Source organism: Neophocaena asiaeorientalis, unplaced genomic scaffold (assembly GCF_003031525.2).
Source record: "Neophocaena asiaeorientalis asiaeorientalis breed wild unplaced genomic scaffold, Neophocaena_asiaeorientalis_V1.1 scaffold476, whole genome shotgun sequence".
Lineage (NCBI taxonomy): Eukaryota > Metazoa > Chordata > Mammalia > Artiodactyla > Phocoenidae > Neophocaena > Neophocaena asiaeorientalis.
In genome coordinates, this window is record NW_020172178.1 from 7,958,823 (window position 1) to 7,982,426 (window position 23,604).

The 23,604-nt window shown below is 53.1% G+C and overlaps 1 protein-coding gene across 2 annotated transcripts in view; it reads left to right on the top strand.

Annotated features, from left to right (window-relative positions):
* Positions 1–23,604, top strand: part of DYNC1H1 (dynein cytoplasmic 1 heavy chain 1) — a 65,668-nt gene that overhangs the window by 38,675 nt on the left and 3,389 nt on the right. The window contains exons 35-72 of one of the 2 annotated variants that reach the window (XM_024757767.1): positions 156–383; positions 881–1,111; positions 1,260–1,400; positions 1,584–1,817; positions 1,904–2,110; positions 2,200–2,321; positions 2,790–2,955; positions 4,115–4,278; positions 6,614–6,743; positions 8,192–8,325; positions 8,774–8,888; positions 8,974–9,135; positions 9,217–9,431; positions 9,516–9,720; positions 11,028–11,201; positions 11,313–11,432; positions 11,663–11,783; positions 12,975–13,170; positions 13,648–13,765; positions 13,848–14,063; positions 14,797–15,009; positions 15,141–15,268; positions 17,426–17,579; positions 18,207–18,353; positions 18,450–18,600; positions 18,754–19,007; positions 19,084–19,218; positions 19,329–19,423; positions 19,597–19,771; positions 19,933–20,008; positions 20,712–20,872; positions 21,003–21,114; positions 21,216–21,276; positions 21,370–21,493; positions 21,618–21,731; positions 22,158–22,328; positions 22,414–22,631; positions 22,724–22,827. In XM_024757767.1, the coding sequence (XP_024613535.1) occupies positions 156–383; positions 881–1,111; positions 1,260–1,400; positions 1,584–1,817; positions 1,904–2,110; positions 2,200–2,321; positions 2,790–2,955; positions 4,115–4,278; positions 6,614–6,743; positions 8,192–8,325; positions 8,774–8,888; positions 8,974–9,135; positions 9,217–9,431; positions 9,516–9,720; positions 11,028–11,201; positions 11,313–11,432; positions 11,663–11,783; positions 12,975–13,170; positions 13,648–13,765; positions 13,848–14,063; positions 14,797–15,009; positions 15,141–15,268; positions 17,426–17,579; positions 18,207–18,353; positions 18,450–18,600; positions 18,754–19,007; positions 19,084–19,218; positions 19,329–19,423; positions 19,597–19,771; positions 19,933–20,008; positions 20,712–20,872; positions 21,003–21,114; positions 21,216–21,276; positions 21,370–21,493; positions 21,618–21,731; positions 22,158–22,328; positions 22,414–22,631; positions 22,724–22,827 (5,992 nt within the window). Of the gene's footprint in view, positions 1–155; positions 384–880; positions 1,112–1,259; positions 1,401–1,583; positions 1,818–1,903; positions 2,111–2,199; positions 2,322–2,789; positions 2,956–4,114; positions 4,279–6,613; positions 6,744–8,191; positions 8,326–8,773; positions 8,889–8,973; positions 9,136–9,216; positions 9,432–9,515; positions 9,721–11,027; positions 11,202–11,312; positions 11,433–11,662; positions 11,784–12,974; positions 13,171–13,647; positions 13,766–13,847; positions 14,064–14,796; positions 15,010–15,140; positions 15,269–17,425; positions 17,580–18,206; positions 18,354–18,449; positions 18,601–18,753; positions 19,008–19,083; positions 19,219–19,328; positions 19,424–19,544; positions 19,772–19,932; positions 20,009–20,711; positions 20,873–21,002; positions 21,115–21,215; positions 21,277–21,369; positions 21,494–21,617; positions 21,732–22,157; positions 22,329–22,413; positions 22,632–22,723; positions 22,828–23,604 lie in introns of those variants that run through there. The other variant, XR_003004907.1, reaches the window with a different exon arrangement.

Sequence of the window (23,604 nt, forward strand, 5' to 3'; positions counted from 1 at the left end):
ATGAGGCAAACCACAGACTTCTTGCTTCTAAACCAAGTGCAGTGAGATGGGATTTAAATTGCTCTTTCGGTGGGCACGTAGGTAAAGTAATTTCAGTACCCGGGTCTGTACCAAGCCCACGTCATTAACTGTGCCCGGTGTTCTCTTCCCTCAAGGTGCGCATCATGTTTGAAGTGCAGGACCTGAAGTACGCCACCCTGGCCACGGTGTCGCGCTGCGGCATGGTCTGGTTCAGCGAGGACGTGCTCAGCACGGACATGATATTCAACAACTTCCTGGCCAGGCTGCGCAGCATCCCCCTGGACGAGGGGGAGGACGAGGCCCAGCGCCGGCGCAAGGGCAAGGAGGACGAGGGCGAGGAGGCCGCCTCCCCGATGCTGCAGGTACGCGGGCCAGCGCCGCTCCGCCGAGTGCAGCCAGCTGGCATCTGAGGGTGCTGGGCCGCTGCGCAGAGCGAGGCCGGGCGTCCCACCCTGAGCGTCTGGAAGGCGGGGTGCTTCTCACGATGGTCACTGCTCCGCTGCTGAAGCCGGCCACTCGCTGGAGGTTTGCGTAATCAGTGCAGTTGCTGCTGCAAAAGCGTGGCCGCGCACGGAAAATTTAAAGAATTCTTTAGTTTTCTTTGCAAATTGATGAAAGGTGGACCTTTTGCATTTCGATGGTGAAGACCAGTGTTCCTAGGAAGCGTGATTTTTTTTTTTTGAGAACCACCAAGATGAAGGAATAAAGGGGTGGTCGTGGAAGCTTCATTCCTCATTTTTTCAACCCATAAAACTACTTTTCACGGTTGCGTGATCCTCTCCTGGGCCTAGGTTAGAGGAGATGAAAACCTCCCCGCTCTTTGAGATGGTAGCTAAGCATCATTCACTCCCTCCTGTAGATCCAGAGGGACGCAGCAACGATCATGCAGCCGTACTTCACGTCCAACGGCCTGGTCACCAAGGCCCTGGAGCACGCCTTCAAGCTGGAGCACATCATGGACCTGACGCGCCTGCGCTGTCTGGGCTCGCTCTTCTCCATGCTGCACCAGGCCTGCCGCAACGTGGCCCAGTACAGCGCCAACCACCCCGACTTCCCCATGCAGATCGAGCAGCTGGAGCGCTACATCCAGGTCAGGAGGGGTCCAGCTGTGGCCAGGTGCTGGGGGAGGTGCCGGCAGCATCTCTGGGCGCCACTGCTTCCGGGTAACATCGTTGTAAATGTCTTTCCTTTATTGTTGAAATTCCATTCAAAACGGGACCCACTTCCTATTCCAATAGCGGTATCTGGTTTACGCCATCCTTTGGTCCTTGTCTGGAGACAGTCGGCTGAAAATGAGAGCAGAGCTGGGTGAATACATCAGAAGGATCACGACGGTGCCACTGCCCGCTGCTCCCAACATCCCCATCATCGACTACGAAGTGAGTGCGCGCCTCGACTGGACGTCGTCTTTTCTTTCGTAGGAGGGTTTTGTCCTTTTGGGTTTCTGTGGCACAAGGGATGCAGGTTGACTTGGAGGTTCTGACTTGCATGAAAGTGAGCAAGTCTTGTAGGTGAGCAGGTACATGGGTCCCAGGGTGACCGGTGCCCACCTGTGTGTGCAGGTGTCCATCAGCGGAGAATGGTCGCCGTGGCAGGCCAAGGTGCCTCAGATTGAAGTGGAGACGCACAAGGTGGCCGCCCCTGACGTCGTCGTGCCAACGCTGGACACCGTCCGCCACGAGGCCCTCTTGTACACCTGGCTGGCCGAGCACAAGCCGCTGGTCTTGTGCGGCCCTCCTGGGTCTGGCAAGACCATGACGCTCTTCAGCGCCCTCCGGGCCCTGCCCGACATGGAGGTAAAGAGGCTGGAGTGGGCAGCGGACCTGGGGCTCAAGCACGGGGTCGGCCTTCCAACACCTCACTTGTTTCTTCCCTTCTCCAGGTCGTGGGTCTTAACTTCTCCAGCGCTACTACTCCAGAGCTCCTGCTGAAGACTTTTGACCACTACTGCGAGTACAGACGCACACCAAACGGGGTCGTCCTGGCCCCTGTTCAGCTCGGGAAGTGGCTGGTGTTGTTCTGTGATGAAATCAACCTGCCAGACATGGATAAATACGGGACGCAGAGGGTCATATCCTTCATCAGACAGGTGTGTTTATGTCCACGAGGTGCCCTCTCCTCCACAACGTGTCCTGTTCACATTTGCCCCTAACGTGTCTCACTCCCCCTTGCCCTCAGATGGTGGAGCACGGAGGCTTTTACCGAACCTCAGATCAAACTTGGGTGAAGCTGGAGAGGATCCAGTTTGTCGGGGCTTGTAACCCGCCCACTGATCCTGGAAGGAAGCCCCTCTCTCACAGGTAACACACAGCCCCGTAGACTTCCCTGATCTCACACACACCAGTTCCGGGTTTGCTTTAAATGTAGCTTGACGAAACTGTGGTTGTCATTATAAAAAGGTAACAAAATACTGCTCGTCATGGGGTTCCTCTGAGGTTATGTCACTGTGCTGGGAACACACTCAAAATGAAAGCGATGACTTGCTGGGCAGAAGTGAGCTGCCCCAGACCTGCCTGTAGGGCCAGGATGAGGCTGAAATAAGCCCAAATCATTCTCCCACCTTTGCTCGGTTCTTTTCCGGTTTTTTGCATCTACAGTTACGTGTCAGACCCAGGCCCAAGTAGTTTGAGTGAGACCTCAGTCAGCTGTGGCGCGAAGCCGTGGGGGCGGGTCAGGAAGCCCCCGGTCGGCCTGGGACAGGGAGGCAGCCCTCCCAGGCATGCTGCCCCTCACCCCATACGAGGCTGAGCCGGGCTGTCTTTGTGCAGGTTCCTGCGTCACGTGCCTGTGGTGTATGTGGATTACCCGGGACCCGCCTCCCTGACGCAGATCTACGGCACCTTCAACCGGGCCATGCTGCGCCTCATCCCGTCCCTGCGCACGTACGCAGAGCCTCTCACCGCGGCGATGGTGGAATTCTACACCATGTCCCAGGTGAGCGGCGTCTTTGCCCCGTCGTGACCGACAGGCTCTGTTGAGAGGCTGAGCTTCACTTGGAGCTCCGGCTGATCCGGGAGCCGTGCTCCAGGGTCTCAACAGCTGATGCTTCCGGCCGGTTCTGCCACCGCGGATATCCTCTTGTTCTTGCTGTCCTCGTCCGGCACGTGTGCATGTGTTCATTCTCCTTACGAAATGGAGACCGTGCCGTGCCGTTTCTAAAAGGATGTGGCCACTTCTGCTTTAACAGCACCAACGTGTGCCTGTCTGTACTTGTTCTTCTGCAGTGTCTGTGGTGACTGCATGTGGCCAAACCTGTTGGGGCCGGACCGGTTACAGTTCCACCACAATGCCTCTTTCAGCCTTGAAAAAATATTTATTGAAAAGGTCTTTGCCCACTGGGACTTCCCAGGCAGTCCGGTGGTTAAGACTCCATCCCAAAGATGCAGGGGTCGCGGGTTCGATCCCTGGTTGGGGAGCTAAGATCCCACGTGCTGCGGGGCACTGCTAAAAAAAAAAAAAAAAAGATCTTTGCCCACCGGATGAGCAGAAGTGGCTCTCATGGTTTTGGCTTGCGTTTCTTTATTAGCCTCTGACAAGGGCCCTTGCAAGAGAACTGCCGACTTTCCACTGAGACAGCCATCTTTTTTTCTTTTTTTTTTTTTTTTTTTTTTTGGGACGCGGGCCACTTTCCACTGAGACAGCCATCTTTTTTTCTTTCTTTTTTTTTTTTTTTGCGGTACGCGGGCCTCTCACTGTTGTGGCCTCTCCCGCTGTGGAGCACAGGCTCTGGACGCGCAGGCCCAGCGGCCGTGGCTCACGGGCCCAGCCGCTCCGCGGCACACGGCACCCTCCCGGACCGGGGCACGAACCCGCGTCCCCTGCGTCGGCAGGCGGACTCCCGACCACTGCGCCACCAGGGCAGCCCTATTTTTTTTTACGTATAAATCTTTAAATTAATTAATTGCAACATAAAGCGAGCAACTTGGATCTACTGAACAGTAGGCCCAACATTATTTACCAATTCATTCTCAAATATTCCAGGGTCTAGAGTCTTTATTCTTAATATAAAAACGTTATACTGCATTTGACTTTTTAACTACTTTCCGTGTCTTAGGACATTTACACGTAACTTGCATCTTTTCGATTCCTGCAGGAGAGGTTCACTCAGGACACACAGCCCCACTATATCTACTCACCCCGTGAAATGACCCGGTGGGTGCGAGGTATCTTCGAGGCACTGAGACCCCTGGAGACTCTGCCTGTGGAAGGCCTCATTCGGATTTGGGCACATGAAGCCCTCCGTCTCTTCCAGGACAGGTAAAACCAAGGATGTTGACCCTTCCGACCCCCCGGGTTAGGGTCTGCATGAGGCAGAGGCAGGCTGAGCTGGTGATGGACAGGAGTGAGGTGGCGAGGGCAGCCTTGCATCTGGGAGTTGATCACGGCCACCTGTATGTACGAGACCCCCACAGCCCTGCTGGTTACCGGTAACCTCGGGCAAGGCACTTTAACTCACCTCTTTCACTGTCGGGTGGGCCCCACACAAGGTCAGGGCACAGAGGTCACAGGTGAATTTCAGTGCCTTCTAACAGCAGCCTGGGGTGCAGTTCCATAACCACCACCCCTTCCTCACCCTCAGTCTTTGCTCTCATCAGAGGATTTGCAGCTGTATCTCTGGGGCTTTAGTTTTCTCTTTTTATCTGTTGGCCACTTATTTCAAGTCCTGCAAGTTTTGACTTTTTCTAGTTAAGTGACCAGTACTGAAGGGAGAGACTTGCTAGTGGCTGTAGTGGTCAGCTTGGATTGTGGAAGGTTTTGTGGTTTGAACATCGTACGTCTCAGTAAAAAGCTGAGTCGTTTTCTCTCTCAAGGCATCTTGAAAATTATTGACCTTTTTTTATTATTATTCATTTATTTTTGGCTGTGTCGGGTCTTCGTTGCTGTGCGCAGTCTGGGCAAGCAGGGGGCTGCTCTTCGTTGCGGTGAGCGGGCTTCTCGCTGTGGTGGCTTCTCTTGTTGCGGAGCAAGGACTCTAGGCACGAGGGCTCAGTAGTTGTGGCGCACGGGCTTAGTTGCTCCGTGGCATGTGGGATCTTCCTGGACCAGGGCTTGAACCCACGTCCCGTACACTGGCATGGGGATTCTTAACCACTGCACCACCAGGAAAGTCCCTATTGACCTTTTTAAATCAGAATCTTTTTCTTGTATTCTTTGTTAATAGTTGTGTACGATCTTTGTCTTATAGTAGATTCTTAGTTTTCCTAGTTCCTGCTCTGTCATTTTTATTGATTTTTCTTATATGGTTACTTTTATGTATCTCAGCACTGCAGTCCTTCATAGCCTTTTAGGCTCATTTTTGATTAGTGAGAAAAAGTTAGACTTGTGTTGCTTTAACTCTAAACTTCTAACAAACAACAGATCTTAACTGATTTACTATTTAGTGCAGCACCACGATTTCCTGTTGCAAACTATTTGGGGAAATGTTCTGCCCGTGAACAGGTTACTCGGAACAGAGCAAGAGGGGCTGCAGAGTAGGAGCAGGAGGGCAGGACCCCTCGGGCCCGGGCTACGTGTGAGGTCGCCCGAGGTGGCCCATCCGTAGAGGACACGGTCCCAGCAGGACGAGCTCCTCTGACCACTCATGGCCTCAGGTGTGGGTAGTCGTAGGAGTTGGTTAATAGTTACTTGCCTGGCAGAACCCAAGGCAGGTGGTTCCCTCCAGACTAAGAAATACTTAAGCCTTTGGTATTTACACGTCTGGACCAGTTATTCTTGCCTTCAGGCAGCTTTTCTCACCCATGCTTTCGAGGAGTCTTGGAATATTGCGTTGTTGTAGATGACTGGGTTCCACGCCAGCCTCCTTGGAGTTCTCATTTCCCACAGAGCTGCCCTGCAGAGAGCCAGGGAGAGAGATGAGCTAACCAAGGCAGAGCGGGGGCACACGAGCCCTGGCAGCCCAGCTTTTATCTCTCGTATTGCGGCTCTACCACTTTAAAAGGCGGTCCTTTTTATGTTACGTGAGCTACCTTCATTCTCCCTTCTTTAATTAAAAAAAATAATCGGGCTACAGTATCATTTGTACATTTCTTAACATACCAGAGATGTAATTTTGTTTACGACTGAAATTTCGCAATAGCAGTTGTGCTTCTGAATTCTGGTTGGCTACGGTAAGTACGTGACATGCTCATTGGACCTTCACCTGGTAGCCTAAGTTATCATGTATTCAGCTGCTCAGAAGGTACCTCCCACACCTATAGGGACAGTTAGAGTCTCACCTGCTTGCTCTGTGGTTTTCTCCGTAAGCCTTGTGTTTCCAAAACTGTACACCTTGTAGTTCTCTATTTCTGTTCCCATAATGCCCCTTGATACTTGAAACATTTATAGTAAGCAAGCTTAGAAACTAAAATGAAGTTTTCATTTTGTAAATCAATGTAATTAAACATTTTTAGAGGAGTTTTGTTTTTTAAGATTTTCGTATTTAATATCTATGTTTCGGACTACTTAAGTCGTCTCGAGTTCAGAGTCTTAGGTTCTTCCATTTGTAGAAAATGAAAATTTCTGGTAGAAGACTCATGCCAGCCCTTGGAGTAGCCCACAGCACCCACAAAACCAGGTGCTTTCTCACCACAGCCTCTGTCTTCTCTTCCGACAGACTTGTAGAAGATGAGGAGAGGCGCTGGACCGACGAAAATATTGATATGGTTGCTCTGAAGCATTTCCCCAACATAGACAAGGAGAAGGCGATGAGCCGGCCCATCCTGTACAGCAACTGGTTGTCAAAGGTAATGCGTCTACATCACGTTAGGAATACTTTTCTTTGCTCCTGTCCTTCTAGTTAGAATTACCTTCTCGTCAGAAACGTCTTTGCCTTGAAGCACACTATAAAGGAAGCTGCGGCTATAGGCATGATGGGCCACGTATTTGCAGCCGTTGATAATTCAGGGCAGAGAATCCCAGGACCGCTCCAAGAGCTGTGGATCCAACCAGCAGGAGATGGGACTTCAGTGAAATCAGGGCAGTTAGGGATAACTTGTGTGAAAATGTTTCGTATACTAGGATACTAAACAGAGTGACATTTCCAGAATAGCTGTGAGCTGCCATTTTCTCTGAAAAAGAGAGCCGACATCCGACATCGTAGGAAGGGACAGTCTTGATGTGCATTTCCTTCGGTAGGCGATGCTGATTGAGGAATGAGGACAGCCTTCCTTTAGGAGCTCCGTCTCATAGGGTGGATGGCCCCACCTTGGGAGAGCTGACCCTGACACAGGGGCTTAGGCAAGTGTCCATAGGCCTTCATCTGAGTGTCGGCAAGGGCATGGCAGGCAACAGGGCCTGATAGGAGCAAAGGCACAGAAGCAAGAAGAACAAGAGAGATTTGCTGAGTGTTTCTAGAATTTCCTATTTATTTCTAGACTCTAGATACTAATCCTGTTTCATTTATGAGCACCATCTTCTCCCAGTGGCTTGTCTTTTCACTCTCTTTATAGCATCTTTTGAAGAACAAACATTTGTAATGGAATATCGTTTAAACCCTTAATCCATCTGAATTGAGTTGTGTATGGGGTGAGCTGTGGGTTCATTTTCAGTTTTTCTTTTGTGCATGTCCATGGTCCTAGCACTGGGACTCTGCAGTGTCGCACTGTCACGTGGGTATCCCTGTGCGCGTGAGTCTGTTACAGAGCTCTGTCCTGTCCATTGGTCCATTTGCTGCTTCCTGTGCTAAGACCACGTGGTCCTGATCACAGTTCTAAGTCCACCGGATAGGACAGTCCCTGTCCAGAACACCTGGTTCTTAAAGGGGTGGGTCATCTTTCCAGTCTTGGGCTTTTCCCCTTCCAAATGAAATTTAGAATTGGCTTGTCAAGTTGCACCAAAACAACTTCCACCCTCCACCACTGAGATTTTGACTGGGATTACATTGAATCTGTGTGTCAGTTGGGTGGAACTGACATTTTTAGTTGTGTGTTATTCTCTCCATGATCATGGTGTAGCTCTTCATTTACTTAGATGTTCTGTGATGTCTTTCAGTGAAGTTCAGTTTTCTCTGTAAAGATTTTCCATGTCTTTCCATGTCTCATCCTAGTTTACTGATATTTTTGTTCCTATGTTATAAATACCTGCTTTCGTCTCATTTTTTGACAATTTCTTGGTATATGGAAATATAATCCACTTTGCTATAAAAACTAAGATGATTTCTTCTTCGTAATTGGATCTTCCTTTTTTCCTACAGGATTACATCCCAGTAGACCAAGAAGAGTTAAGAGATTATGTCAAAGCCAGGCTGAAAGTCTTCTATGAAGAAGAGCTCGATGTTCCTCTGGTCCTGTTTAATGAGGTGTTGGACCACGTGCTCAGGATTGACCGGTGGGCTTTTTGTTGCTGCAGCCTCACCACTCACCCGAGCTGCTCTCGATTTGATGGGGGCGGGGGTCAGGCCAGGCCTTGTGCTGTCCTCTTGACGGGCCTCCCACGCCCCTGCCTTCATCTGCCAAGCGACTCCCGCTTCTTAGTCCAGCTCTGCTGAGCGGAGCTTACCACCGGCTGCGACTACAGCCCTTCACCCTCCTGCTAGAATCGGCTTGTCTCCCTCGAGTCATCAGGGTGTCCGGGGGCGGCGCCATGTCTTTTTTATCTTTGCCACCTCACCAGACCTGGCAAATAACAATTGCTGTACGAATGTTTAGTGTACAAATTCAAGTTAAAACGCGTTCCAAATATTGTAGACTAATCCTGAGAAGGTTTAGGACTTGAGTGTCAAAAGGGGAGTGGAGCATAAAAGCCTGACTCTTTCTTCTTTCTGATACTGTTTCAGAATATTCCGTCAGCCTCAAGGCCACCTGCTTCTGATCGGGGTCAGTGGAGCGGGCAAAACCACCTTGTCCCGTTTCGTGGCCTGGATGAACGGTTTGAGCGTGTACCAGATTAAGGTGGGTCTGGCCACAGCCTGTCAACCCCTATTCATGCACGCAGCTCCTTGAGCAAGAGAGGAGCTGACCTGCCCCGCCTCTGTAGGTCCACAGGAAGTACACGGGGGAGGACTTCGATGAGGATCTCCGCACGGTGTTGAGACGTTCTGGCTGTAAAAACGAAAAGATAGCTTTTATAATGGACGAGTCCAACGTGTTAGATTCTGGATTCCTGGAGCGGATGAATACCCTTCTGGCCAACGGAGAGGTAATCAGTGACATGCCGCATCGTGTTACGTGGCGCCGGGTTCCGAGGACCGGCCAGCCATGGTGTCGTTTTATTTCCTAGGTTCCCGGCCTCTTCGAAGGAGATGAGTATGCCACCCTGATGACCCAGTGTAAGGAGGGGGCCCAGAAGGAGGGCTTGATGCTGGACTCGCACGAGGAGCTGTACAAGTGGTTCACCAGCCAGGTCATCCGCAACCTCCACGTCGTCTTCACCATGAACCCATCCTCAGAGGGGCTCAAGGACCGCGCGGCCACCTCCCCCGCTCTGTTCAACAGGTACACCGATCCCACTCTGCTCTGCTTTCCGCGGGGCAGACCCTGCTCTCGGGAGCTGTTTTGAGATGTGGGCATCTCTTTCAGGTGTGTGTTGAACTGGTTTGGGGACTGGTCCACTGAAGCTCTGTATCAGGTCGGCAAAGAATTCACTAGTAAGATGGACCTGGAGAAGCCGAATTACGTCGTGCCCGATTACATGCCGGTCGTGTACGACAAGCTGCCGCAGCCGCCGTCGCACCGGGAAGCCATCGTGAACAGCTGCGTGTTCGTTCACCAGACTCTGCACCAGGTGGGTTCAGTTTTTTGGGGGGTTTGTTTTTTGTTTTTTTAACATCTTGATTGGAGTATGATTGCTTTACAATGGTGTGTTAGTTTCTGCTGTACAACAGAGTGAATCAGCTATACATATACGTATGTCCCCATATCCCCTCCCTCTTGCGTCTCCCTCCCACCCTCCCTATCCCGTCCCTCTAGGCGGTCACAAAGCACCGAGCTGATCTCCCTGTGCTATGCAGCTGCTTCCCACTAGCTATCTATTTCACATTTGTTAGTGTATATATGTCCATGCCACTCTCTCACTACGTCCCAGCTTACCCTTCCCCCTCCCCGTGTCCTCAAGTCCATTCTCTACGTCTGCGTCTTTATTCCTGTCCTGCCCCTAGGTTCTTCAGAACCATATTTTTTTAGATTCTATACATATGTGTTAGGATATGGTATTTGTTTTTCTCTTTCTGACTTAACCTCACTCTGTATGACAGTCTCTAGGTCCATCCACCTCACTACAAAGAACCCAGTTTCGTTTCTTTTTATGGCTGAGTGTGGGTTCAGTTTTGAGATCGTGGGAAAAGCAAAACTAACTGCTGTACTAACGTAAAGCTAAACCGATGTAAAAGCAGACCCCCAGGTGCTTTGGATTTGACGCTGTACCATCACCCGCAAAAGGGATGCCCGTTTCTCACCTGTTTTCCTACCTCTGTCAATGACGTCTCACCCCGCCTGTCGCCCGGCTGTGTGCTCCGGAGCCGTCTGGCCCCTTCCATGCCCACACTGATTCCATTTGCTTCTCTCGCTGCCTCTCTGGCCAGGCCTGTGTTCTTCCCCCAGAGCAGGGGTCACGCACTCTCTCTGGAAAGGGCCAGGTGCCAGCTGGGCCCCTGCACGGCTACCCAGCTCTGCCACTGTGGCGTGAGAACAGCGTTGCCATGAGCAAGCATGGCCGTGGGGCTGACGCTCCGCATGCAGAGGCTGCGCTGCAGGGTTTGACGGGCTGGCTGTGGTTTGCTGCCCCTCCTTTAGACTCTTTTTGTTAGAAGAGTCCAGTCTGCTCCCCTCTGGAAGGCTCTGTGAAGACCACTCTGAGCCTGTGGGAGTCCTGTTGGCCCTTCCCTACCCCTAGAAGTCGGAGGAGAAGCTCAGAGGTGTGAGGGCTCCTTGCGGTCCCGTGGGCGCCTGAGCTAGACTCCGTCTCGAGCGGTGCGATTCCCGTGGGCTGGGGCCGTGCCGTCGCGCCACACCAGCGCCACAGTTATCTTCTGAGGTTAAACCGCAGAGGACGAGCGTCCTGAAGAGTGAAGAGAGTTGACTTTCTTCCAAAAGGCTAATGCTCGGCTAGCGAAGCGGGGAGGCAGAACCATGGCCATCACGCCTCGCCACTACCTAGACTTCATCAATCACTACGCCGACCTGTTCCACGAGAAGCGGAGCGAGCTGGAGGAGCAGCAGATGCACCTGAACGTCGGGCTGAGGAAGATCAAAGAGACGGTTGACCAGGTACGTCGCGGCCTGAGCAGCGTCTTCTGGGGCTGCGCTAGGGGAGGGCCTCTTAATTGGAAGGTAACTGCCGCGTGTTTTCCATTTCCCCGATGTGGTTTTGTTCCTCAGGTAGAAGAGCTGCGTCGGGACCTCAGGATCAAGAGCCAAGAGCTGGAGGTGAAGAACGCGGCGGCCAACGACAAGCTGAAGAAGATGGTGAAGGACCAGCAGGAGGCGGAGAAGAAGAAGGTGCTTCTGTGTTTAGGGGACCGCGGCCTGTGTGGGCCGGGCGTTCTCCGTGTCTCATGAGGGAGTGGGGAGTTTAGTCTGAGATGGGTTTTAGGGTTGAACGGGTCTGTGGTGGGGGCAGGGTGTGTGTCTGTCTGTCTGTCTGTCCCGGGCGGCATGAGGAGTGCCACTTTAGGACTCAGCGAATTGACCGCTGCTCACCGCAGAGCCGAGCCGCCCTTCCTCTCTAGGTCATGAGCCAGGAAATTCAGGAACAGCTGCATAAGCAGCAGGAGGTCATCGCAGACAAACAGCTGCGCGTCAAGGAAGACCTTGACAAGGTGGAGCCGGCCGTCATCGAGGCCCAGAATGGTGTGTGCACGCTGTCAGAGGTCTGGCTCTCTGGGGAGGGTGGACAGATTAGGGGGCAGCATGGCCTTCCCCCAGAGGTCCCGGTTATGTACGTTTCCACAGCGTCATTGATAAGTCTCAAGTCTCTGAAGCCTTTTCTAAATACTTAAAGACCATCTTCATCTCTTAAAGCAAAGTTTCCGTAAAGCTAGTCTGCTTTCACCATAGTGAAGCCCTTTTCATAAGAGAAAATGGACAAAATCAGTCTTTTGTCGGTACGTTTTTTAAAATCTGGTGATAATTTCATAAATACGCTATTTGCAAATCTCTGGCTTGAATTTCATCCAGAAATATCGTAAAGAAGGCAGTGTTTCTATCTTATTTATAATTATTAGAGTGTCCTAGTCATGGCCAGCGATGACTAATTTAATTATTGATAGCAGTCCCCCATCCTTCTTTTTCCACCCCATGTACCTGGGAAATGCTGCAGGAGGGAGCGCAGTGACCCGGTGTCCCGTCTTAGTCTGCAGTCTGCCCGGTACCTAGGCGTGGCCTTAACCCTGGGCCCCTTCCTGCCCATCAGCCTTTAACTTACTTCAAATAACCCCATTGCTTGTAGTTTTCACATTACACCACAAGAGGAATTAAAATGCACCATAGATTTTCACTGAGAGTTGTACTTTGATGAGGATTTAATTTAGCTCTCACCTGCCGAAGAATTACTTTAAAAAAGTGCTTTAATAAAAGTTCAGGTTAGGAAAATGTGCATTTCAGTTTATGGAAAGTGTTGGCCATTTTTTTTAGAACTGTTAATTCCACATCTTCACCCCAGCCGGTAAAGACAACTTCTAAATTGTGGCAGACTGAAAAGGTCTTTGTTCAATTGGTGTAAAATAAATGAACAATTTTGCTTTTTTTTTTAATACTTAAATCTTCGTAGAGGTAAAGGAATTAATGAGGATTTGTGAGACATTTTAAAGATGCTATCCTTTTTACAGAATGTTGCGATTTAGGCTTACTACAGTAAGATCTGTCATTACTTTGGCCACTTCAGCTATTCCAGAGGGTTTTAAGACAGAACATCCCACCTTCACTTGGATCTTCTGCGCACTTGTCCCTTTTCTGGTGAGAGTCAAAGTGTCTGGCTGTGCTGTGGTCCCCTGCTCACCGCGTCTTTTCCACCCCACCCTCTTGTGCTCCCGCCACGCCCAGCTGTGAAGTCCATAAAGAAGCAGCACCTGGTGGAGGTGCGGTCCATGGCCAACCCCCCTGCCGCCGTGAAGCTGGCGCTCGAGTCCATCTGCCTGTTGCTCGGGGAGAGCACGACGGACTGGAAGCAGATTCGCTCCATCATCATGAGGGAGAACTTCATCCCCACCATCGTGAACTTCTCTGCCGAGGAGATCAGGTGGGTGGCACCCAGTGGGGGAAACTGTTCTGGTGGCATGAGGTTCTCGTGTTTGCTGTGGCCTCGTGTCTCTGGCTTAGCGTACACAGAAGGTCATGTCAGCTCATCAGTTGCACAAACACCTTTCCAGGCCATTTCTACTCAAACTAGTCAGATTTCCTCTCCCCATTCCTGACAGTAGTTCCCTGACCCCTTTACCTCTGTGAGCCAAATGCTGTTCCATCCCCACGAGTGGCTACGAGCACAGAGCTGGCCCTGAGCTTGTCTCCTGTCGGGGAACAGGGAAGGGGCGGGAAGGTGAGAGTCCTCAGCAGCAGTGGCCTCGTCACCGGAGAACCAGGGTCGGGCTGGCTCATCCTTGGTGGTCACTGGAGCAACAGATGGGAGCTGGCTCTAGTCTTTACATTTTGATTCCCTAAAAATTCTTCTTTACTTTTTGCCCTGCACATGCTTAGAAATACAATTCCTCTTTTGCAGTGATGCCATAAGGGAGAAAATGAAGAAGAACTACATGTCCAATCCTAGTTACAATTACGAAATCGTCAATCGGGCCTCCCTGGCCTGCGGGCCTATGGTTAAGTGGGCCATCGCACAGGTAATCAGCCTGGCTGGGAACCCCTGTGCGAGGGGGCCTTGTGTCCCGTCCCTTTTGCAAACAGTCGATCTGCCCTCCGCAGCTTAACTACGCCGACATGTTAAAGCGAGTGGAGCCCCTGCGCAACGAGCTGCAGAAGCTGGAGGATGACGCCAAGGACAACCAGCAGAAAGCCAACGAGGTGGAGCGGATGATCCGCGAGCTGGAGGCCAGCATCGCCCGCTACAAGGAGGAGTACGCGGTCCTCATCTCGGAGGCCCAGGCCATCAAAGCGGACCTGGCTGCCGTCGAAGCCAAAGTAAGGTGGTCATCACGAGCGCACTCTTTCTGCCGCTCCCCTGAAACGCTGCCTTTCGGTGTCCTTCACCGTGCCGTGCTCGCTGGCCTCACCGGGGGAAGCGCTGAGAGTAACAGACAACACAGGCCGCATGGACCGCGGTCATCCCGGGGGATTAGCTCTTTCACGTCCACGGGGGTCCTGGTGACTGTTTCCTGTGCGTTTACTGAGTGGTGTTAGGTGGATGCCAGCCGGGCACTCTGAAGCCGGGGAATCCCTCTCCCCCGCGGCCAGCTCCAAACCCATTTATTCTCCCGCCTTGGGCTTCAGAAGTGGCATCACCGAGGGCCTCCTTGTCAGGGTCTCCCGTCCCTCTGCTTGTCCCTTCTGCTGTGGTCCCCGTCGCTCTTGCCCCCATTCCTCTGGGTCCTCAAAATGGGCGCTCTAGCCTCCCGCCTCTGGCGCCTCTTCCCTCCAGGTCAACCTTCCCCTGGAGGCTCCTTCCACCTGCTTCCTGCCCGCATATCTGCTCACACACAAGTCTCAAGGCTGACACTTAATTCTCTACACTCATCTTATGCCCTCACATTCTGAGGCTCGTGTCGTCCTCAGTTGTGGGTGATCTGGGTCCCAACCTCCTTCGGGATCCGAACCATGAGTGTGCCTGTCTCTCCAGCCCTCCCAGACCCTGCCCACCGTGGGCAGGAACAGATGTGCGCTTTTCAGCATAAAGCCTGTTTGGTTTTCTTTTTAGGTCAACCGGAGCACCGCTCTTCTGAAGAGCTTGTCTGCTGAACGGGAACGATGGGAAAAAACAAGTGAAACTTTCAAGAACCAGATGTCCACCATCGCCGGGGACTGTCTCCTGTCAGCTGCGTTTATTGCTTATGCGGGTTACTTCGACCAGCAGATGCGCCAGAACTTGTTTACCACCTGGTCCCATCACTTACAGCAAGCCAACATCCAGGTAACCGTCCGCAGGGAATTTCAAAAAGGTGGGAGCCAAAATGAGGGTCAGTAAGCTGTCACCACCTCCACTGGGAAGCCGTGCCTGTCTGCGTCCTGAAGAGAAGGATCCGTAACTGCTGTCCCTCTCAGTTCCGCACAGATATCGCGAGGACGGAGTATCTGTCCAACGCTGACGAGCGTCTCCGCTGGCAGGCCAGCTCCCTCCCTGCAGACGACCTGTGCACGGAGAACGCCATCATGCTGAAGCGCTTCAACAGGTAAGTGCTTGTGCGCAGCAAGGGCATGGGTTAGAAGTCTTCGTGTGCCGTGCTCCCCTTTTCATATTTTTTCAAAACACACCTTTAGAAGAGGTGAGTAGGACATTGGGAGGGTCCACGTGCTCACCTCTGATGGTGGGCTGTGCACGGTTCCCTTTTTCTTACGTTGTGACTGTCCAAACTGTCCTACAATGAGTGGTTCTCGTGTAACCTTTTTTTTTTTAAAAAAAAAAAAAATACATTTATTTATTTTTGGCTGCATGGGGTCTTCGTTGCTGCCCGCGGGCTTTCTCTAGTTGTGGTGAGCGGGGGCTACTCTTGGTTGCGGCACGTGGGCTTCTCATTGCAGTGGCTTCTCTTGTTAAGGAGCACGGGCTCTAGGCCCGCAGGCCTCAGTAGTTGTGGCATGCTGGCTCAGTAGTTGTGGCTCGCGGGCTTTAGAGTGCAGGCTCAGTAGTTGTGGCGCATGGGCTTAGTTGCTCCGTGGCATGTGGGATCTTCCTGGACCAGGGCTCGAACCCGTGTCCCCTGCATTGGCAGGTGGATTCTTAACCACTGCGCCACCAGGGAAGCCTCATGTAACCTTTTGAAATTGATGGGCATGGCTGTGTATTGGGCGAAAATCAAAACAGACCCTCTCGGGAATTCCCCAGCAGTCCAGTGGTTGGGACTCGGTGCTTTCACTGCCAGGGGTGTGGGTTCAATCCCTGGTTGGGGAACTAAGATCCCCCAAGCCATGTAGTGTGGCCAAAAAACAAAAACAAAAAACAGACTGTCTCTTAAAATATTACAAGAATTGGAAGTGTTTAGCTAGAGAGAAAGTTAAGGGAAGTGGCTCCCTGATTTTGGTTTAAGGAGGGGGCCAGAGTAAGAGGAGGAACGGGCCTGCAGCCCAGGGGGGCTCACAGAGCAGTTCAAGGACTGACCCCCTCCTCTGTGGCAGCTCCCAAACCCAGCCACCCTGGGTTTTCTTTCTCTTTCAAAAAACTGATTCCCAGAGTCCTGTTTAACCATAACTGCACATCTTGGAACCTTTGAGCCCTTGCTGTATGCCACTGTCCCCAGGGCACAAAGAGGAGCCAACCCTCAGGTCTCACAAGTGGCGCGGGGTCTCGCCAGGGGCCGCTGGCGGGAATGTCCATCCAATGTGGCATCTATGAGGGGTCTGTGTGGGGGGCTGCATTTGTCTTACATGGAAATGCATGCTTCCGGGTCTCCCAAAGCCCAGCACTCGTGAAGAATGATGCATCTCAGAACATTCACAGGACAGTGTGTGTCCTACCAGAGGCCCGGAAATGCCTCTGACGCCCCTCGTTGGGGCCAGTGAACAGGTCACCGTGCGTCCCCCCGGTGGGAGGCGGGGGGCCCTTGCAGACCTGGCCCTTCGTCCAGAGCCCACGTGTGAGGGTGCTTCCGGCAGGCCACAGTGTGGGGTGGTGTGCTCCCCCGGGGACACACGTGTGTCTGTAAACACATAAACCTCCTTTGTGTACATGGACCAGAAACCGGTGACCAGGGAGGAGGGGGAGGGGCGGTTCTCACCACTTGCCCTTTCGTAGCTCCTGAATTTTGTACAATCACGTGTGTGTATCATGTTTTTAACATTTTTTTGTTAAGCGGCTGTGTGACCCTGGACAAATGATGTTCGCCTTTCTGTGCCCCTTTTTCCTCCTTTGTGAAATGGACGTGAGGATAACACCTATCTTGTAGGGTTATCGTGAGCATTGAGTGAAGAGGGTCCTGGGCAGCGTAAACTCTTCCCAGCCGTCAGCTCGTGGGGCTGCAGCAGCAGTGGCGTTGATGCCTGCCCTGCAGGAGTTGGCCCTGAGAGGGGCAGCAGTAAATTCTACAGAGAACAGCCATCCTAGTGCAGTATGCTCGGACTTCTTAGAGAAGCACTGTGTGTCCCAGAAAGAAAAGAAGCTTCAACTACAGCCCTTCTTAGCAGAGTCTGTGGTTTAGTTACCTCCCCATCATAGAAGTTATGCAAAAAGATGATTTTAGTATTAAGCCTTAGGTCACGTTGGTCTCTGCTGATAAACCTGGAACCCACAGCTGAGTGTGGGACAGCCTTCCCGTCATCTTGTCGGGCTCTGCCTGCCACGTCCTTTTGCTTCCTGTGGACCTCTAACCTACTTCTCTGGGGCCCGTCCTCAGGTATCCACTGATCATCGACCCCTCAGGACAGGCCACAGAGTTCATCATGAATGAGTATAAGGACCGCAAGATCACACGGACCAGCTTCCTGGACGACGCCTTCAGGAAGAACCTGGAGAGTGCGCTGAGGTTCGGCAACCCCCTTCTGGTCCAGGTCCGTGTGCATCTCAGCTCTGCAGACTCTGCTTCCCAGGGGAAGGCCTTTAGGGCTGCATTTAGGTTTTTGCAAATGCAGTTGATGTGAATCACATAATACGTGCTACTTTTTGAGCTTTGCAAGACGTCATCTGGTGTGAAAGCAAGATTACGGGATTACCCGATGGTCCAGTGGTTAGGACTCCGCACTTTCACTGCCGAGGGTCCGGGTTCAACATCTGGTCGGGGAACTAAGATCTCACAAGCCGAGCGGCGTGGCCAAACAAATTTTTTAAAGGCAAAGCTAAAGCCCTGAGATAGATCTATAAAAAATCCAACAGAAGCAGTGTTTGCACTTAAAATTCTAGTTGGTCTAGATCGTCACCATCCACCGGGACAGTGACGGAAACGTTCTTTAGCTTGTGCTGCACTGCATGGCGGCCCCACTGTTGAGCTCTTCATGGGCCAGCGTGACAAGGAACTGAACTTTTAATTTTGTTTCAGTAGCCGCATGTGCCTAATGGTCTAAATAGCTGGGTGGCTTCTGGGGAGATGTATTTATCTGGAGTAGGAAGTCAGTTATATGGGTGGAAATAAACACTGTAAAACTCTCCCTGTCAATGACACCTCACATGTACACACGTAGGACGTGGAGAGCTATGATCCAGTTCTGAATCCAGTTTTGAACCGTGAAGTCCGGCGAACAGGGGGAAGAGTGCTGATCACCCTCGGTGACCAGGACATAGACCTGTCGCCATCCTTTGTCATCTTCCTGTCCACCCGGGATCCCACGGTAAGGGACGGGGCCCTCCTCCGTGAAGACGGGGCGGCGTCAGGTGAGGCCACGGATGTGTAGCAAAGCTGCCTGGTCTGTCGCCCCTTTTGGCAGGTCGAGTTCCCACCTGATCTCTGTTCCCGGGTTACTTTCGTCAACTTCACCGTCACCCGTAGCAGTCTGCAGAGCCAGTGTCTCAATGAAGTTCTCAAGGCAGAAAGACCTGACGTGGATGAAAAACGTTCCGATCTTCTTAAACTCCAAGGTATGTCTCTGGATCCATAGTTCTCGGTGCAGGTCGGGGGCCTGAACTTTCACAGGACGAGGGTGCGCTGGGCTTGTGTCGGACGCATCACAGAGCACTCCTTGGAAAGAACGTAAGTCCTGTAGTGAGCTCTGGGTGTTCTCATCATTTAAGGGGAATTTCAGCTGCGCTTACGTCAGCTAGAAAAGTCTCTGCTACAAGCTCTGAATGAGGTGAAAGGGCGCATTTTGGATGATGACACGATCATAACGACCCTGGAGAACCTCAAGAAAGAGGCCGCCGAGGTGACGAGGAAAGTCGAGGAGACGGACATCGTGATGCAGGAGGTGGAGACTGTGTCCCAGCAGTACCTGCCGCTGTCCACCGCCTGCAGCAGCATCTACTTCACCATGGAGTCACTGAAGCAGGTGAGCGGGGCTGCGCCCAGCCGGGGGCTCCCGCCCCGCGTGCACAGGCGCTAACAGCCGCCTTCGCCACTTCCAGATACACTTCCTGTACCAGTACTCCCTGCAGTTCTTCCTGGACATCTACCACAACGTCCTGTACGAGAACCCGAACCTGAAGGGCGTCACCGACCACACGCAGCGCCTCTCCATCATCACCAAGGACCTCTTCCAGGTACGACGCATGCCCGGCTGTCCCGGGGTGCGTGCGTGCGCGCGTGTGTGCAATGGGGGGCTCGGGAGTAGTTCTTCAGGATCGGCAGTGCTTCCTGAATTTGGCTCCAGGTGGCGTTTAACCGGGTAGCTCGAGGCATGCTGCACCAGGACCACATCACCTTCGCCATGCTGCTGGCGAGAATCAAACTGAAGGGCACCATCGGGTAAGTCGGCTGCCCCGCCTCACTTTCCACCAGAGAACATCATCATTTTGCAGCCTGCCTGCTAGCATTTTCTGATGGGATGAGCTTTTTTTTCTTCTTAAAGCCATTATTGCTCTTTTAGTGACAGTAGAAGTGAATCTGAGAGACCCCAGCTGACTGTTCCCCCTTCCCAGGGAGCCCACCTACGATGCCGAATTCCAGCACTTCCTGAGGGGGAAGGAGATCGTCCTGAACGCTGGCTCGACGCCCAAGATCCAGGGTCTGACGGTGGAGCAGGCCGAGGCGGCAGTGCGGCTGAGCTGCCTGCCCGCGTTTAGGGATCTGATTGCGAAGGTTCAAGCAGACGAGGTAAGTGTCTTGTGAACGCTCCCGGCGGTGGGGGGGGGGAAGCTGGCCTTACTCCCAGGGAGTCGCGCGTGTCGTGTAACACCCAGGACGTTGTGCGGTGTTTTCTCACGTCAAACATCGACACGTTGGTCCCAACCTCACTTCCGCTGTTGCCCCCACAGCAATTTGGCATCTGGCTGGACAGCAGCTCCCCAGAGCAGACGGTGCCGTACCTCTGGAGCGAGGAAAGCCCTGCAAGTAAGCCCCACGAGGCCTCCCCCGTTGTTTTCGTTCTGGACCAGAGTGTACAATTGGGCTTTGCTGCTTGAATGCAGGGACGCTCCCCAAAGATAAAAAGCCATTGATTCCTGAGATAAGTATTTCGGTGTTAAAACTTAGGAGACAGCTTAGGCGTAAGAAAGCGAAAATCTCCCAATTCCTGTTGCAACTCATGCTTAAAGACCAAAAGAGAAATAGATCAGAAGGTCCTTGCCCAACATCAGGGGGAAACCGGCTGGTTTCGAGCGTGTTATGCGAGGCTCTGGACCAGACAGGCCCCACGATGGGGAGGAAGAAAAGGGTGATGTCCAGCGTGGCTGCAGCTCAGTCGTGGGCTGTAGGGTGTCTGTGATCTTAGACGTTCCTGAGAATCTTCAGGGTTCTCCACAAATGGGTACGATGTAGTTAGCCATTTAGAATCAGTTACCGCTCATCACCCACAGACCCAGGCGTAGGTCTTGTCACAGCTCTTCCCAGAGGGCTCAGTGACAGCGTGGAGGTGGTGGCGGTTCTCAGGCAGAGAGGACAGAGCGGGCGTCGTGGTGTCTGGGGTGTTTGAGCTGAGTCTCGGACGATGAGTGTTTGCAGAGCGAGAGCTGGTGGCAAGAGCAGTCCAGGCGGGAGAACATCTCAAAGTCTGTGCTGCCACCAACCTCCAGCCCTTCTCACGGCCTCATTTCAGCTCCCATCGGGCAAGCCATCCACCGGCTGCTCTTGATTCAGGCCTTCCGCCCCGACCGCCTGCTGGCCATGGCTCACATGTTTGTCTCCACAAACCTCGGGGATTCCTTCATGTCCATCATGGAGCAGCCGCTCGACCTGACCCACATCGTGGACACAGAGGTACGCTCTGGCCCCGCGGACTCTGAACCCAGCCCGTTTTCACGAGCCCCTCCGCAGGGCTCTCCTCCCTCGACAGGTGCGCTGTCGGGTGGGATGCTCTCTCACCCAATTCCGACTTCCTGATCTGCAGGTAAAGCCAAACACCCCTGTCCTGATGTGCTCTGTGCCTGGTTACGATGCCAGCGGGCACGTGGAGGACCTCGCAGCCGAGCAGAACACACAGATCACGTCCATTGCCATTGGTAAGGGTGCTTGGTCAGTTCCACGGGGGCACCCCAGACTTCAGTGTGGGTGGGCGTTGAAGTCCAAGTCCATGTGCTGACACTAAGCTTTCTGGTACCAGGCTCGGCAGAAGGCTTTAACCAAGCAGATAAGGCAATAAATACAGCCGTGAAGTCGGGCAGGTAGGCTTGTTTGGTTTTGCTTTACAAGGCCCGAGTGCCCAAGGACTCGGGCCGGAAGGGTGAGGTGTGGCCGCGGCTTCTCCCTGCCTGCAGGTGGGTGATGCTGAAGAACGTGCACCTGGCTCCGGGCTGGCTGATGCAGCTGGAGAAGAAGCTGCACTCCCTGCAGCCGCACGCCTGCTTCAGGCTCTTCCTCACCATGGAGATTAACCCCAAGGTGGGCGCCACGGGGGTGCGAGGCGGCACGCGGGGCGCTGGTTTGGCGCCTGTGTCCGTGTGCACGTGTGTGTGAGCTGAAACACACGTGGGAACCGCGGTCACGGGTGCCGTGTCTTGCTCAGGTGCCCGTGAACCTGCTCCGAGCGGGCCGCATCTTCGTGTTCGAGCCGCCGCCGGGCGTGAAGGCCAACATGCTGAGGACCTTCAGCAGCATCCCCGTGTCTCGGATATGCAAGGTGAGCACCGGGCTCGGAGTCGAGCTGGGTGCAGCGGCCACGCGGACGTCCGGGCGCCGAGAGGAGACCGGGGCCCGGCTTGCGGGCAGGGGAGCGTTGTGGCAGGAGCGGTGCGTCGGTTGTGTTTCTTAAGCGCTGTTTCCTTTTGTGCCTTAATCCACCTTTTCTACCATTTTTAGAAACTTGTTCTATGTAATTTTCTGGTTACATAGCATAGCTGGGAGTACACCTTTATTAATATAAAAATTGGCGTAGTTTTCTCCTAACAACAATATTCGTGTTAATTACTAAGATCACAGTGGTTCCAACGTTAGTACGTGGAAAGCTCTTTTTAAGACTTTGATTCCGACAGGATCTGCACTATTTTCTTAGATAGAAAGGGGGCTGCGTTCTGGTGATTCTCTCCTTGCTAACTTCCCCACCTAGTCTCCCAACGAGCGTGCTCGCTTGTACTTCCTGCTGGCCTGGTTCCATGCCATCATCCAAGAACGCTTACGATACGCACCCCTGGGGTGGTCGAAGAAGTATGAATTCGGGGAGTCTGACCTGCGGTCGGCCTGCGACACAGTGGACACGTGGCTGGACGACACGGCCAAGGCAAGCGTGGGCTGTGCCGTGAGGGGGGGACTCGCGTACAGGTGGCTGCCTGCCGTGGGCGTGACCAGCCTCCCCCACCCCCCAGGGAAGGCAGAACATCTCTCCAGACAAGATCCCCTGGGCGGCGCTCAAGACCTTGATGGCCCAGTCCATCTACGGCGGCCGGGTGGACAATGAGTTTGACCAGCGCCTGCTCAACACTTTCCTGGAGCGTCTCTTCACCACCAAGAGTTTCGACAGTGAATTTAAGCTGGCCTGCAAGGTCGACGGGCACAAAGACATCCAAATGCCAGACGGCATCAGGTATGCGTCCGCCCCCGGGACCCACAGGGGAGGCACCGCGCGCTTCCGGCCCGCGTGTAACTGGTGGCACTAACAGCGTGCTGCCTTTCCAGGCGAGAGGAGTTCGTGCAGTGGGTGGAGCTGCTCCCGGACACGCAGACCCCCTCCTGGCTGGGCTTGCCCAACAACGCTGAGAAGGTCCTGCTCACCACGCAGGGTGGGTACCCAGCTGTCCTCCCCCAGACCGCACCTCCCTCCCTCCACTCCGGGGGGCAGGGAAAACCATCTGCTCCCGCTGGTGTCTTTCCTGCGGTACGGGCTCCGTCCTGGGGAAAAGGCTCGATAGCTGCTTACATGGAGTCGGGAAATTGCATTTAGGGTTTTTGTCTTAGATTCAGAAGTAATTTCATTTTTTCTCCTGTTCAGTTTTTTTTAAACTCTTGGCATTAAGTGACGTTTTAAATCTTTTAGTCTCTTTTTGGAATACACTTTTTTGGAACTTCAAGACTATTCAAGAAATCATCTAACCCAGTGGTTCTCGAAGTGTGGTCCCCAGACCAACAGCTTCAGCCTCGCCTGCAAATTTTAGACAGGCAGGTCCTCGGGCCCCACGCCGGGGAATCAGAACTGGACTTGCTGGGGCCTGGCGTCTGTTTTGATAAGCCCCCCGGTCGCTGAGACACTCAGGTTTGAGAACTGCTCATCTGAGCCAGGCTTCTCTTTATGGGAAACAGGCCCAGAAGACGGGTGATTTGCCCAAACTCACACCCTGGTTGATAGGACAGACCCCAACAGTTCACCTCAGGCCCGCGATTCAGCTCTGTAATGAGAGGAACCCCTAGCCATGGGGCCTGCTTTCTGACTGACGACGACCTTGAACACGTGCCTCTCGCTGGGGGAGGTGGGGGGTGGCAGGCCCCACAGGTGACCAAATGGGAGGCCGGGCTGGCCAGCAGGGAAGCAGAGGAGGGCTGGAGGCCTGAGTGCCGGGCAG